Source organism: Chelmon rostratus, chromosome 8 (genome assembly GCF_017976325.1).
Source record: "Chelmon rostratus isolate fCheRos1 chromosome 8, fCheRos1.pri, whole genome shotgun sequence".
In the NCBI taxonomy this organism is placed as follows: domain Eukaryota; kingdom Metazoa; phylum Chordata; class Actinopteri; order Chaetodontiformes; family Chaetodontidae; genus Chelmon; species Chelmon rostratus.
The window spans coordinates 11,261,174-11,276,724 of NC_055665.1; the positions used below are offsets into that span (position 1 = coordinate 11,261,174).

A 15,551-nucleotide genomic window follows, 5' to 3' on the forward strand; every position below is an offset into this window, starting at 1 on the left:
CTTAGTTAATTCAGGCATCATCATATTTTTATCTTGAAGGCCTCTTACATCCAAAAAATAAGAATCTAAGTGATTAAAATAACAGGCATTTATTGATTCACGTATACATTTTTTTCAGGCTGATTGTGATACTTGTTTTCATGTTGGTGAATCATGTTGATTTAAACCACTCTCTTCTGGCAGAGTAGGGGCAGTGAGCGTATAGCAAATACTGTAAAAAGTTTCCTGTGACATAAGAGTGGAACAACACCTGTCAAAATAGCTTTTATGCTTGTTATAATCGCCTGCATTTCTTAGTTTATCTTCATGAGATTAGTGTTTCCAAAGCAGTGCAACAGTGCATTATAGTTGTGTCGCTTGCTTGAGTCATGCTGCCATGTTTCCTTCAGTCCCCTCCTCCCTGGAGGAGGCAAAGATAAAAGGATAAAGAGATGCGGGATAAAAGGGGAGCTTGTAACACACATGCATGCCAGCTGTTACTGTGTGTTGCTCTGATCTATGAGGCTTACCATGTATTATTTATGGATCCACTGACAGGCGACTCAAAGGGAAGCCGCTAATTCAGAGTTGGTTCAACAATGCCTCTCTGTGGACGGTGTGTGCTATTGCATTACTGAGGAGAAACCACAGTGCCCTGCATTATATTAGAAGACTTGATGTCCAAATTTACTCAAATTGTGCAACTTCCCCCCACAGCCATTGCCAAAAACGGCAAATCTGAATAAAAGTAATGGGCCTGTGGGGGTACGGATGATCCTAAAACTGTACGCCTGATCAATATTAAAGGACAGTGAATGTATTTAGAGCTGTCAGCTCCAGCTCAAAGCCTATGCACATTTTCACAACGGTCATGATTATGATGACAGTGACACAAATGATGTCTCATCTTAACAACAGATAAACATTAGATTTAAAAACTTAGACAAAACAAAGGCCAATTTTTAGGCTTGTATTACAAATTAATAGCAAATAAAGAATTCATAAATTGCACATAAATAATATCACTTTATGTTTTAAAAATTGAAAAACAAGTTGCAAAACTATAAATTATCTCGCTGTTTATCATCCCTTTTAATGATGTTTCTGTGTAAATGCCTTCTCGCCTGCCTCAAGCAGCAGCAGTCTGCTTTTCAGTGGTGGAAGAAGTACTCAGATCCTTTAATTATGTAAATGCAGCGATGCCACAGGATAAAAATACACTTTTACCAGTAAATGTCCCGCATTTGAAATATGTAAAAGTATAGGTATAATGGGCTAAATGAACCTATAGTACCTAAAGTAAAAGTACTCAATTTGCAGAAGAATTGCTGCCATATTATTATATCTGACAGTGTTAGATTGTTAATACTGATGCAAAAATGTGTAAGTAGCATTTTACTGTTGCAGCTGGTTAAGTTTCAGCTAGTTTTAACTATTTTATATACAGTTTAGTACTTCAGTCCTGTGATTCCCATTTGTTTGGTTGGGCGTAATGTTGTACGTAAAAAACAAAATTCTGCTACATAAATCAGTTTTGGATTTTTCCCTAATCTTTTCTTTTTGTGGGAGATATTTTACATCTTTGAGCCTTGAACAGTTCATAAAGATAAAAACTCATAGAATAAGATTTTACACACGCACATGCATACACACACACACACACACACACACACACACACACACACACACACACATAGGTGTGTGTCAAACCTTAATCTAATCTAATCTAATCTAATCTAATCTTAATGTAGTGGTGTAAAAAATAGCTACAGTATATCCCTCTGAATTGCACTGAAATAGATGTATTAAATGGCGTGAAACTGACACACTGAAGTAAAAAAAAAAACACTGCACAGTTAAGGTTATAATTTTATAACCTTTCCGATTGGCCTGTAGACCAATCATACATAACGTCTAAAACACTAAACTATCAAAAAATACACAAGAGCATGAAAGAGGATGTGATTTCTTCCCCTAGACAGTGAGGGCTATTTGAATAAATAGAGGAATTAGGCAAACAAGCAATGAAAAGTTACGTGCCTATCTCTCCTCGTAAGACTTTTAATATTAATGAACCATCGCTTCGTATATCTTTTCATTTGGGACTTTAATTTTGGCTGTTAAAAAGTCAATTAATTATTCATGAGGCTTCTACTACCATCCCAGGAAAACAAAGCTACAGGGGGTGCGGTCTTTCCTGTAGTCGAGAACGGAAGCGGAAATTCGGCCATCTCCTCGTACATTCAAGCTACAACAGGGTCAGTACACACTTGATTTGGTTATTTATTGTGGTGTGTTGTCAGTGTTTTGTTGACATTTTGGCTTGTTATTTAAACGTGTATATTCAACATTGTCCTGAAGCAGTAAGTGTCCTTGCTAAAGCTTGTACAGTCTAGGAGTCCTGTTGCCAGTTGCGAACTAACTACCAGGTGCTAGCTAGCTAACTGCTGCCTTGCTACTAGCTGGCTAATCTTTCCTAGCAGCAACAACAGAGCAGCAAGTGATTTCTTGTATCAGTCAAACTGGCAGGTAACCTTAACGTTCGTTTTAGTCTGGTATGAGTCAGTATTGTGACGAGAACATAACTGTTGATCTGAGTTTGTCTGCCCATACGTACCTATCTGTCGTTACACCCTTCTGTACCCCTGTTTTTTACTTTGCCCAGACTTTGCCCAAACCCTGGTGGCAAAGTGCTAGCCAGCTGTTTCGATGAGCTAGAATGGAGGAGTTGCTTGCTAATTGGCTAATGAAAGCTAACAGTACCAGGTGACAGCTAACGTTAGTTGGCTAATTAGCTATAGTTATGGCTCATAAACTTGTCTTTCGCACACATATACTTAGCGACATAGATATGGTTCGTTTTACGATGCTCTTGTTAACACTGCTGTATCATGTCAGGCCACTAATTAACTCTGTTCCCAGTCAACCTGTCTCTTCGCTGTGTCCAACACCCATCGTAAGTTAACAGTTGTTGGGTAGCTAGCATAACGTCCAGTTAACTGTTTGGTTGCTATCAGCACACCAGCTAGCTAACTTCATGGGTGTGACAGGGAAAGCTGTAGTTGTCTGAATGGGTCACGATTGTTAACCTTATCTGTGTTCAGGATAAGTGGGAGGGAGTAACTTCTTCGTTGAGCTGTGCAATATCAACTGCATGCAAGTGATAGCAGAAAAAAAGTTAGCTTAGTTTTAATGCCAACTCTTCGCCTTGTTGGTAATGTATGCAAAACTATCGAGAAGATATGTCATAACGTAGGTGAGACTGATTTGCTGATACTCAATCACTTGCCTACAACAGGTCATTAACATTCAGTCGTTAGCTTGACCTAGCTAGATGTGTGCTGATCTACGTAAAACGTCTCTCTGTCAGACTGACCTTAGATGACGATGTGATTGTGTACTTTCTTTTGCTCAGGTGTTGTAGAGCAGCAGAATTAAAACGTAAGCGTACTAGTTCATGAAACGTGATGTAGTTTCTCACAGCGTCAGAGCTTGTGGATCGTTTGAGACAACAGGTAGTCGAAGATACAAAGACATGCTGTGGCCCTTATCAAAGAGTAGTTGGCGCATCTGAACTTTGATACAGAGCTCCAGGAGTCTCTGAACTGTTTTTTGTAATGGTTGCCAAATGTTCAGTTATGCAACATGGTCTGAACATGAATACATGTTCAATGTACAACATGCAATGCTGCATGTGTCTATGTAGCATATAACACTTGAAAAGTATACAGAACAGCTGGGTCTTCAGTGTAGCATATTTGTTATATTACTGGTAGATGTTAAATGCAAACAAATAGTCATGTCTAAATGCACATTTTCTCTAAAATGTATTGTTCTTGTTGTTATATTTCATTCAATTCTGAATGTTGTAAACAGTCCACAGGTATGTAGCAGTTTAGTTTATTTAAGGCACCAAGAAACAGGTGTACATGGCCTTCTTTACATTGGCAAAAAAGAACAAACCTGTAAAAGCTTTAAAGGAATTTTAAAATAATCTCACATGTTGATGCCTATCAGAGACCATGGTGTTGAGGTTAATCTGTGAACAGCACTGCTGAGTCTGTGCAGTATGCAGGCAGGACTTCAGGAGACAGGGGCAATGCAGAGAGAAGCACTGTTTCTCAAATTGCCTGCTAGTTGTTAATTGCCTGGCTGTCCCAGATGTTAATACAGAGGGAAGAGTCTGTCATCCTCTTTAGCAAAGAGATTGTGCCTTTGCAACTTTGGTTCCTTGAGAGATGGCAGTTGAGGGAGGGGTCAAGTTCTGCGTTAGAAGATTATCTTCAAATGCCCTTTGTTGAACTTTCTTAAACTTCTCTTTCTCTTTAGTGCATCCAAATTCAAGCAATAATCTGATTAGGGTTCAGTCCTTTTGAGAGCTCTTAGAAACATTTGTGGAGAGCTTTTAAGTTTGCTTACAGCAAAGTTAGGACTGTAGGTGAATTTGTCATCACTAATGCCAGTATCTGAAAGTTTTTGTTGTATTGCCTACCTCTGTTGCTTTGTGACATGGGCCGGGATAGCATCTATTTGGTGAAAAAATTCAGATTGTGGCAGTGAAAGGATGCATCTCGTCAGCAACAATGTTTCAGCCTGCTGTGTAAGCAAACAAATACAAACAATGCTCTGTAGGTACTGAGGGATCCAATATTGTGCCACAAAATAATTCTCTGCATGCCATTACACCAGCAGCAGCAGCAGCAGCAGCAGCAACCCTGGTACCAGTGAGGCATAACTGAAACCATAATTTATTGCACCAGACAGTGTTTTTTTTTTCCATCTGTCAGTTACCCAGTTTTTGCTGACAATGTGCATTCTACACTGTTTATAGTGTTATCAGAAATAAAGTAAAAGGAAGTACGTGTTTTTATGTGGCAGGCAGCAGAATTCAAAATTCAGTTTCTGTTCAGGAACACAACATTTATTTAGTACTATTGTTGCATAACTTTACCCTGATAGATAGATGGATGTTGCCTAAATGATTTTAAAATGTGAAAGTAATTATTGACTGGCTCATGAATGAATCACAAGTTTGAAATGCTAAAACGTGTACTTGAACATATGAACCATGCTCAGGCTTAGCTCCTTCCAACACAAATAATGTTACTCCCACTTCTACAATTTAAATTTTCAAATTTGGTTATATTTTCTGAAGAAAGAGGCAAACCCAAGTGTTAGGAGTAGGGTTTTTTTCCCCTTCTGGCTCTCATTGGTTTAGGAATAGTCTGTGCATGCCTGCTTATTCTTAAGAGAATAAAAAAGGGCATTATCTACTGCTCTTCAGGAATTAAAAGACCCTTGACTTGTTAAGTAGGATAAAGCATAAACTAATATATTGTATCCCTGACTATCAGCCATGTGTGGATCAGCAACAAATCATGTGATTTCTCTTGCTGAATATCTGCTTTGTCCTTATTTTATAATGGTTATTTTAGAAATTAGACCTAGGATAAAGTTTTAGCTTGTTCTTGTTTGTTTGTTGTGATTTACTAGTAATTTCTCACTGAGTACAGCTTCTTTTTTTAACGTTAATTTTAATCTTGCTCCATAGTTTTCATCTCCCTACGTCTGTGGTTTTGGGACCCAATGTTGCCACGGGAAGAAACAGACAACCTGAGACATAACACTCCGTGAATGAGTGGCTCACAAGCCAGAAAAACGAAGCGATACCAAGAGGAGAGACCCCTATTCTGCATCATTCTTGTGTAACAGGTGTGCATGACGTGTTCTCTCTTCCTTTGTTGATGCCAGCAGTCACATGATTTTAGATTGATTTCTGTTATAGACACCACCATCTCTCACACTCTGATTGTTCTTCTCAAGGTCTCCCATTCTTTCTCTCCCATCCAGACACTTGTATTCACATACATCTTTGGTCTTTTTAACTCTCTTCTTGCACCTTTTTTTTTTAGTAGTATTGATTATGTTTCATTTGTATTTGTTTGAAATAACAATGTTCTCTGCCCTGCTGTTGTTTGGTTTGTTTATTAAGTATATTTTTCAACCCTCTATCTCTATCTGCTATTCAGATTGTAACAGAACTCGACGGCCAGACCGTTGCCATGTCGACCTCATCGCTACGGCGACAAGTAAAGAACATCGTCCACAACTATTCAGAGGCTGAAATCAAGGTTTTGTGTCCCTCTGCTTATCTGGCTTTTCTTCTTCTCCTTTCATTTTTTACACCCACATCCTCCATATGTCCATGTTTTAAGTGTAGCCCATGTATCTCTGCAGCGCAGATGACATAATGTAGCTGCTGATAATCTAATATTTCTTTGAAGCAACCTCCTTACTCCTTCCCCTTGTTAACACAATATGAGCTAATCTAATCATATTATCCATTCATTATTTTGCCTCTCTACAGGTTGTGTGGTGATTGAGTTTGTGTTGCTACTCAGAAACGGTGGAGCATAAATTGTCACAAAAGATTGGCCCAAAATTATTCTCATCACGGACAGTTTGGGTGGGGAATAATTTACGGTTGTCCCTTGCTGTGTTGTTGTTCAGGTACGGGAGGCGACATCCAATGACCCATGGGGCCCCAGCAGCTCGCTGATGTCAGAGATTGCTGATCTGACCTACAATGTTGTGGCCTTCTCGGAAATCATGAGCATGGTGTGGAAGCGCCTCAACGACCACGGCAAGAACTGGAGACATGTGTACAAGGTTTGTGTGCGTGTGTCAGAGTTGGGAGTAATTGTTGTGGCAATATATCACATACATGCTCTTACAATTCAGTGTACTACTATTGTAATATGATCTCTCACTATACATTTTTGTTGCACTGGTATCAGTATTGCAGTGTTGTGTTAACCAGTATTATTTGATATTAATATTTTATATTAATATTTTGACAGGATGTGTCGGAAATCACTGCCTGTTTACTGTATAATGCACTACATTTATTATCTTTCATATTATCCTGAGTGTGAAAGCTTTAATATAATATATATTGCCTTCAAATCCCAGAATGGATTTGAATGAAGTATCGTCCATGGTATGTACTTAATTTTCTGCCAACAGTCCCACAATGCAGTGCATCCCATTTTGCAGAGGCAAAAAATATAACACTAAATCTGTCAGGGATAATGTAGAGTGATTCATATGTGTCTGAAAACTCAATTTACTACTCACTATGGAGTAAAATATTGAGTGTGATGAGTGTTTAGTGCTAAATGAGTCAGTGAGAAAGTGATTTCAGACACAACCGAAATATTACTGGTTTTATGAAATGTATGAATTATACATTTTTTGTTGTAACTATGTAAACTACATAGCTCTGCAAATGGATGTAGAATCTAACAGAGAGTATAACTATATAGAATTTAACAGCAGGATTGTATTCTTTGTTAACTACTTTCTTTGCGTTTTTACTGCCTCACTGTCCAGACATTTTCTGTTTGGTCATTGGTTGTGATTTGTATTTTCACCAGGCTATGACTCTTATGGAGTACCTAATCAAGACAGGTTCAGAACGTGTTGCACAACAGTGCCGAGAGAACATATATGCAGTCCAGACCCTCAAGGATTTTCAGTACATTGACCGGGACGGCAAAGATCAGGTACACGAACACACCCACAGTCACAAAGCTGACAGAAAGAAAAGTTAGAGTGATGAGTGAGTAAGGTCCACCTTTGTGGAATGCAGGCACAGTTTGTCAAACATGTGGTTTATTCAAGGACATTTTACAATGACCTCTTGTGTAAACCTAAGAGGCATAAAGGTTTTATGGGTTGTTGATAACTGAAACTGTGGTAAGTTAACAGTGTTTTACACAAACTGTTAGTATTTAAATGTTTGTCTGTTTATGTAATATTTAATAGTAAAATTTTGTGTTTATGCCTGTATTTTTCAGGGGGTGAATGTGCGAGAGAAAGCCAAACAGCTAGTGACACTGCTGAAAGATGAAGAGAGACTAAGAGAGGAGAGGATCCACGCCCTCAAAACCAAAGAGAAGATGGCACAGACCTCCAGTGGTGAGATGGGGGAAGGTTACTGGGGGTTCAGGCCTAACCCCCTTTGCTTACAGCAATTGGAGAAAAAACAGACAAGACTGATTCTTGTCTTCAGAAGCTGCAGAATTTGTTAACTGACACACTGTACATTTACAGCCAAATTGACAATTTACTGCTAATCTTTTCCTCAGCTCTCTCACACGCATATCACACACTGAGCTACGCAACTCTTGTAACAACAAGACCACAATGAATGTTTTGTGTTTGTTCTTCTTGGTATATGGTTGTTTCTTACAACAGGGAGACAAGCTTTGTTTGAGAAAAGGCTACAGCAGGGTTTCCCATACATTCATGTTTTTATGGCAGCCCATATTGATTTATTGATTGATCAGGACTTTTCGGAGTTGTGCCTCTCTCAGAGAGGGAGTGAGAGAGAGAGAGAGAGAGAGAGTACCATCCAAACTTTTGACAAAGAAAACGTGAAAATAACCGTTGTGTGTAATGAACTGAACTGGACAGCTGGGTTAAAAGTTGGCTCAAGACAGGCTCTCATCCATGCACATGCTTATTTGTTTCTGCTCCAGCCTCCTCAGCTCCCTCGGCGCCAAGCCTGGGGGGTAGCCTGTCAGTGGGCTCCCACTCTGGAGGGGCAGACCCTGAGCAGGCCTGGCCACAGAGCTCTGGAGAGGAAGATCTGCAGCTCCAGCTGGCTTTGGCCATGAGTAAAGAAGAGGCAGAGCAGGTAACACATAGCAGCCTATTAAAGGCAGGCGCAGATATCTTACAGTTCTCTAAGATAAGGATTAAACAATAACTGTGGCTAAGTTGACAGTTTGAATCTGTTGCACTACTTGTGTACACAGAGGGATATAACTGATATTTTTCACTACATACACCTAGCTTTGCTCTCACCATGTAACGCCTGACCTCCCCTAGACTAACAAGGACCCTCTGGAGGACGCAGAGCTCCGCTATGCACTCACACTCAGCAAAGAGATTCAACAAAAGGTCAGGGGCAGAGTGTGTCCAGTTCACTGGCCAGCCAGCCATCAACTATCTGTCTTTCTGTCAATTGGATTTTCTCAAACACACATCAAGCATCGATCAGTCAAGAAAGTTAATTTCTGCTCATATGTGTCGTGTGTCATTTTCCTCAAGATAAAATTTGCATCAAACTGCAGTAATACTGTTGAGATAATTTAGTTTGCTGTGCACCATCACATTCTTTTATAGTGCTTGCACTCATTAGGAGCAAAAAGCAAAGTAGGTGCTTTTCAAATCCCTGTCAAGACATGTTTAAACTACACAAAAGTCAGCACTAAAAGAATTGATTAACTCTAATTGTTGAATTTGCATGACATAGGCAATTATTTACCATTACTGACTAAGTTAAAAACTTGTTTAAACATTGATTATTCTTTCCTGTTACCCTCTCTGATAGCATGCTTTCAACTGTAGTCTTGATTTAAAATGTTCTCTTTTCCTTGATTGTTACACATCTCCTGCTGTTGTAACTTCCTTGTACTGTATTCACTGAGTGCAAATCATGTTTTACTGTTTTATTCAACTGGTTAGAGTCCCACACTTAATGTACAGATTGAATGGTTTAGTCAATAAACTAATTCAGGACCTATAAAGGATAATGGCAATATTATTGTTACTTAATGGCATCAAGCATAAGACTTGCTCAGTTCTATACCAGAGGTAGCCTGTTTCCTCATTCATTCATGATTAGTCAGTGTTCTACTGTTTGATCACCACTCCCCCTCATTATGAGGTAGGATATAAGGTGGCATTAGGTAGGGATAGCCCGGGATGATCTGGAAGATCTGTATCAGGAGGGGATCAAGGCATTTTTTTTAATTGCTTGGTATAGGTTATGTAAAGCCCAGTCCATTTCCCATCCTTTTTTTATTGTAACTTTTTGTGCTCCACATTGGCTGGATGATAAAGAAGCTCCACTGCACTGAGCTAAACAACTGATACCTATTCCTAATACATAGTATTGTGAGCAAATCAACCATGAGCAGCACTAACAGATCAAAAGCCAGCACTTTCTGTGGAATATTCACAATGACAACATGTTTCAGGAAGCAAGCTAACCACAGCTGCTTTTGCGGCTACCCCTACCTATAAAGTGCTGCTGTTGGTTGAAACTACATTTAAGCCTCAGTTTTCTGTTTATGGTGGATTCACATCCCCCAAAAACTTCTTGCAACAACGGTTCTGCAGTTCTCAGTTTTATTTTAGGTAGTCTCATGACAGCGGTTCAGGATGAGCTTATTTTATGTGTGAAACTGTACTAAAGTTTACAATTTTATGTTTTGCTGAAGTACAATTAGACAATTGCAGACTCTTGCAAATAATGCAAGTGCTGGTTGATTTTCTGTTGAGTGGAGATTGTGATTTAAAGGTCAGGTTTTCAGTTTCCGCTGATTCAGACTGTAACTGTGGAATTGTACACTGGCCCTAAATCTGTACTTGTGGTGTACTTTCCGAGTTTGTGTGTCTCAGGTTGCTGACATCACAGTGTGTGTGATTGGCAGGAAGAGCGACTGCGCAGAGGTGATGACCTGAGACTGCAGATGGCCATCGAGGAGAGCAAGCGTGAGAAGCTTAAGCCTGAGGAGGTGTGTGTAAAATCTGCCTGTCTCTCTCTCACTTTCCTGGCATTATCTCCTCTAGCTGTGTCTCCCACTATCTCCCTCTCTCAGTTCTCCCAATTCAGTGTGCATGTGCACTTTGACATTGTGTTAGCGGTTATTTAAGTCTGTCCCATGAAATCAGCCACAGATTCAAAAGTGAACTAGTAAGAAATTTCAATTAGCAGTGGTCATAAATTCATGATAGCATGTGTGGTTTAATAAACCAGATGCTGGATGTTTACCCATACAGCCCATACAAATTACTGACATGCCGGTGTGGGATCACACTCACTTAGATTTTTTAGTAGCTATTACATTATCACTCCTCCATATGTAAAACCTGTCCCAATGTACAAATCCTGGGACTTTACTTGAAGGATTTTGTGTGATTGCAGCTGTAATTGCCATTTTATGATGTCAGATTCTTGAAGGTGATAAGTGGCATGACAAAAACACTAGCTTAATTCATCTTTGTTCTGGGGCATGAAATATTTACAGAAACAGTGTCTATATGATGATGACAGATGGTGACTATAAACAGCTCTGTACACAGTGCAGTGTGTGTCAGTCACGAGTGTTAGTTATCAAGGATAAAAAATTAATAGAATCTTTCCTTTTTAGACCAGATATACTGTGGCAGTTTTATCAAGGTATATTTATATTGCACAAAGGAGGAACAAAAAATTTGTCAGAGGTTCAATCTGGTTTCTTTCTTTAGCTGTCAGCTCTGCCATTCTCTGTCTCGTTCTGCTTCCTCTTATCACGCCACCATTATCTAACCTCAACATGGTGCGGCAAATGTGTCCTCAGAATTCTTCCTGAATACAGCTGCAGGAACATGAACCCATAATATATTCTCTTCTACAGGGTTCTCTGATGGAGTTGAGTGCCGTGGACCCCTGGGGAGCCCCTGCTGCTGCCCCCACCGCCACTGTGGGCTCTGCCGGCCCCTCGCCTCCACCCACAGTTTCTGCCCCTGCTGCCTCTGGTCCATGGGGCACAGCTCCCACAGACCCATGGGGGGTAGCGTCGCCCACATCTCCTACAAGCTCTGACCCCTGGGGTGGGGGAGCCCCACCTACTATAGCCCCCCCTCCAGACCCCTGGGGAGAGACGTCCAACAGAGTTAACAACGTGGACCCCTGGGGCAGCTCAGGTAAGCAGCAGGCAAGCAGCCGCAACACTGCTCACATATTGACTCTGTAGCCAATCAGGTTGGTGGAAAAGTACTCATCGCCGAGTATCAAAAGAGAACCGTGTCCCGTTCTGTGGATTAAAGAGGATGTGAAGACCTCTGATGTTTGCTCCTCTTGACTCCACTGTTCCATTTCCTGTCTTCATAAAAGCCCCCTCACATTTTCTGTCATGTCCTCATGCTGTTGCATCTTCTCTTCCATTCGTATGCTTTCAGTTTGTAATGAGGAAAGCAAGCATGCTAAATCCATTCTCCCTCTGTGTCTAAACCAGGGATTTTTATCCTCTTGTTTCTACTCAGGACTGACTGTGGCTGTGTCTCAACCAGAGCTGTATCGTCTCTTACCCCTTTGTGCCTTTTTAGCTTCTTATTATCTCTCCTTTACCTCCACCGAGCTTCAGATATTAAACAGGTGAAAGTAACATGGTGGACAGCTATAGAAACCTGATAAGTTAGTGGCATGACAGAGGTCAAAGGAGAGAAACTCTACTGTTGGAACCCAGCCCAGCTTCCTGTTCCCTCCTTATTGTGGATTGTACCTGTAAGGTGTTGTGTTAACCCTCCCCTCCCCTGCGTCTCCTCCCCTCCCCTGTAGCTGTGACTCCCCCCAGTGCTGATCCCTGGGGCCCCCCAGTGCCACCCAGCACTTCCTCCTCGGGGGGGCCAGTAGACCCTTGGGCAGGGGACGAGCCTGTCCCTGCCTCTGACCCTATCACCTCCGACATCTGGAGTGGCACCGCCAAACACACTAACGGCACAGGTACACTCACACTTATAGCTACATGGACTCACAAACAGGACTGGTACACGCTTTAGAAGGGATGATCGTGGAATAAACACAGTTGCATGCACACAACAGTTGTCTTGTCTTACATTTCATTCTCCTCTAGAATGTGTGGTAACGCAGTTCTAAACTGTTGTTAATTATAATGAAAAATACGTTTTTTTTAGTATTCTCTGTCTGATTTCCTATTTTTGTTCGTTCCCTTATAGGAGACCAAGAGCGACGAGGGTCCCCAGCATTGGGCTGTGACAGCACAGGCTCACCAGTGCCCTTTGACCTGTCATCTCTTGGTTCTTCCCTTCCTGTTCGTAAGACTCCTGAGTCCTTCCTCGGCCCTAACGCAGCGTTGGTGGATCTCGATTCCCTGGTGTCATCTAAACCCAAACCCAAACAGCCGCCACCTCCTTCCATCTCTTCCTCTTCAGCTCACAATCCCTTCCTCCAGAACACGGGTTAGTTACAGCTATTGTGTTAACTGTGTGTAACCCGAGAAAAGAAAGTGACGCACTTTCTAAGCTCAGACAGGTTTACTCTGTTCCTCTGAACTATTCTGCATGCTTAGGTAGAGTCATGTACTGTAGGTCCACACAAAGTCTACAGTCTAACATGCCACCATCCGCTGTGTTCATATAACTGCAGCTGGTAGGGAAATGGCAATTTGATTTAAATACATTCTTAAAAGATCAAATAAAATGTCTTGAATCACAATGTGCTATTGTATATAATTAACTCGCAAGTATGGAGACAGTTTCGAGTTGGACTGACCTAAAGCCTTTCTGGGAAAATGTAAATCCAACTATAAAAGACATTATGAGATGTGCCATTCCAAACAGCTGTGCTGAGCTGTACCAACAGAACGTTTAGGAGGCTATACAAGGAACCTTTAAAAGCTTTAACAAGAATTCAGTGTCAAGCTAAGCCACTAGGGAAAAAAGCAATGTACTGATATTGTTTAGGAAACATATTCAGTGAAAAGGTTTTCCTGTCTTTTGAGAGTTAAAGGAAATATTATTGACAGAACTTGGAGTGACTACACGAAACAAGTTGCTGAATAAATAACCTACCTGTTTAAATATGGAAAACGGAATATGAACAGTGTAAGTATAAAATGAGAAACTCCTTCTGTATTGTCACCTCTGACCCTCAGGCTCATCTCCTGCTCCTGGCATGGCAGTGACTCCAGGCAGCACCATTTCCAGTAGGGGCGTTTCTCCAACGCCTGCCTCCTCCAACCCTTTTGGCGTGGCTCCACCCATGACCTCCATCTCACCTCAGCCCTCATCACTTGGCCTGAGTGGCCTCCGCTCCAGTCCTGTGCCTCCAAATCCCATGCTGGGCATGGTACAACCAGGGATGAGCATGGGGCCAATGAGTGTGGGTATGGGGGGTCCTGGAATGGGCCTGGGCATGATGCAGGCCAGCCCCATGGGCATGCCCTACAGCGGGCTCTCGCCTATGGCTCCCCCAGGCTCGGCCCTGTTGGGGCCCGGAGGAGCTGCACCTCCTCAGCTGATTTTGGGTGGGCCCGCTGGAACAGGAGGAGTAATGGGAGCAGGAGGATCAGTGGGAGGTGGAGGAACGACAGGAGCAAGCACCAACCCTTTTCTTCTTTGAGGAAGTGTCACCACTACTTTGCTCACCTGTTTCAGCCTCCTCTGTCATACCTGCTGCCCCCTTCATTCATCCCCCCTCAACACAATTTGTGTCCAAAAAGAAAAATGTGTACATCTCTATATTTAAAGAAAAGAACAAAAAAATCAAAAATTGTGTTTATCTTTTCCCTCAAAAGCATTATTTCATTTCAGAATAATTGTCCACGTTGAGTTCCTTTCATTTCAGTATGGGTTGTGTGTGGACGGGAAATAGAGATCTATTTATTTTGTTTTAATCCTGTTCTGTTCTGTATCGTTCTTCATGTTGATGTGTTTTTTTCAGTCCTGTCTTGAGATGAAGGTAAGTCTGTAAGAGCAGGAGGCTTTTTTCAGTAGTGTCACTCTGTTCTAATAATACTGCACTGAGAGAGATGGAGGGAGAGGGGACATAGCCACTAACAAACTGAACAGAGAAACTGTTGTACCTGCCTCTTCCTCTTTTCTCCCTCTAGAATGAAGACTAACACTGAATCACTGAAATGAAACCAGTGCATGAAGGATGCGTTTTTTTGTTTTGTTTTGTTTTTTAAATGAACTCCAGACTAAGATATGGACTGAAAATCCTGCATTAACATTTCAGGCACAAAGTGGTCAAATGTTTCAACTGTCTCACTTTTAATTTAATTTAATGTTAAATGTAATTTATTTTTTTCCAATTTTTGGGAACAAATAAACAAGGAAAATCACATGATGATGCCATTTAAATCAAATGCTTTTTTTTTTTCTTTCTGATTTGTTGTAGAAAACTAAAGAGAGCTCTGACATCTGTGGTCTGATGGGGAGAAATGATGGGATGTTTGTTGAATGTGTGTGTGCATGTGTGTTTGCACTAGTGTGTGAATGAGAATACGAATGCTCATTTGTGAGTGTGCAAGTATGCAATAGTGCAAATGCCTGTTTCTGTGTATATGTATCAATGTCTGTTTCCATTTTCCTGTGTCCGATCTTATTTCAGTGACTCAGAAAGGAAGAGATGACATCTATTATTTTTGTTTTTAAAAATTGCCACTTGTATTAATAATATGTAACGGGGATTTCAAATGAGGTATTGTAAGGGTCACACATTTCTCTGCCAATCTTATTTTACTTTTTCTTTAATTTCTTTTTTTTTTTTTAATTAGAAGCTTTTTTTTCCCCAATCACACGTTTCATATGGGATCCCTGGTGTACAGGTGTACCAGAGCAGCACTGTCCTTGTGTTTCATCCCTCTTTCCTTTGAGGAGGGAGAGATGCTCATGCTTCTTTAAAAAAAAAAAAAGACAATTATTTCAATGAATGAAAGGAAAAAAAAACAGGGACTTGACGACATGCTCCATGCTGTTCTTTTAATTTAGTT

At 40.9% G+C, this 15,551-nt stretch overlaps 1 protein-coding gene across 2 annotated transcripts; it reads left to right on the top strand.

Annotated features, from left to right (window-relative positions):
* The first annotated feature begins 2,112 nt into the window (after nt 1–2,112).
* Nucleotides 2,113–14,316, top strand: epn1a (epsin 1a). Of its 2 annotated transcripts, XM_041941946.1 has the most exons (13): nt 2,113–2,237; nt 5,531–5,691; nt 6,009–6,110; nt 6,490–6,648; nt 7,416–7,544; nt 7,839–7,959; nt 8,523–8,680; nt 8,875–8,946; nt 10,485–10,568; nt 11,451–11,739; nt 12,374–12,538; nt 12,772–13,014; nt 13,710–14,316. In XM_041941946.1, exons 3-13 carry the CDS (start codon nt 6,042–6,044, stop codon nt 14,174–14,176), a joined length of 1,956 nt encoding a protein of 651 aa, XP_041797880.1. In that variant the 5' UTR covers nt 2,113–2,237; nt 5,531–5,691; nt 6,009–6,041; the 3' UTR covers nt 14,177–14,316. The 2 variants fall into 2 exon arrangements, with proteins under 2 accessions (XP_041797880.1, XP_041797881.1); XM_041941947.1 differs by lacking the exon at nt 8,875–8,946.
* Nucleotides 14,317–15,551: the final 1,235 nt, after the last annotated feature.

Excerpts from the sequence above, each read along its gene's own strand:
- epn1a (XM_041941946.1), top strand. The coding sequence starts at position 6,042 with ATGTCGACCTCATCGCTACGGCGACAAGTAAAGAACATCGTCCACAAC. Across the intron at positions 7,960-8,522 it reads GATGGCACAGACCTCCAGTG|CCTCCTCAGCTCCCTCGGCG; the intron begins GTGAGATGGGGG and ends TTTCTGCTCCAG. Across the intron at positions 13,015-13,709 it reads TCCCTTCCTCCAGAACACGG|GCTCATCTCCTGCTCCTGGC; the intron begins GTTAGTTACAGC and ends TCTGACCCTCAG.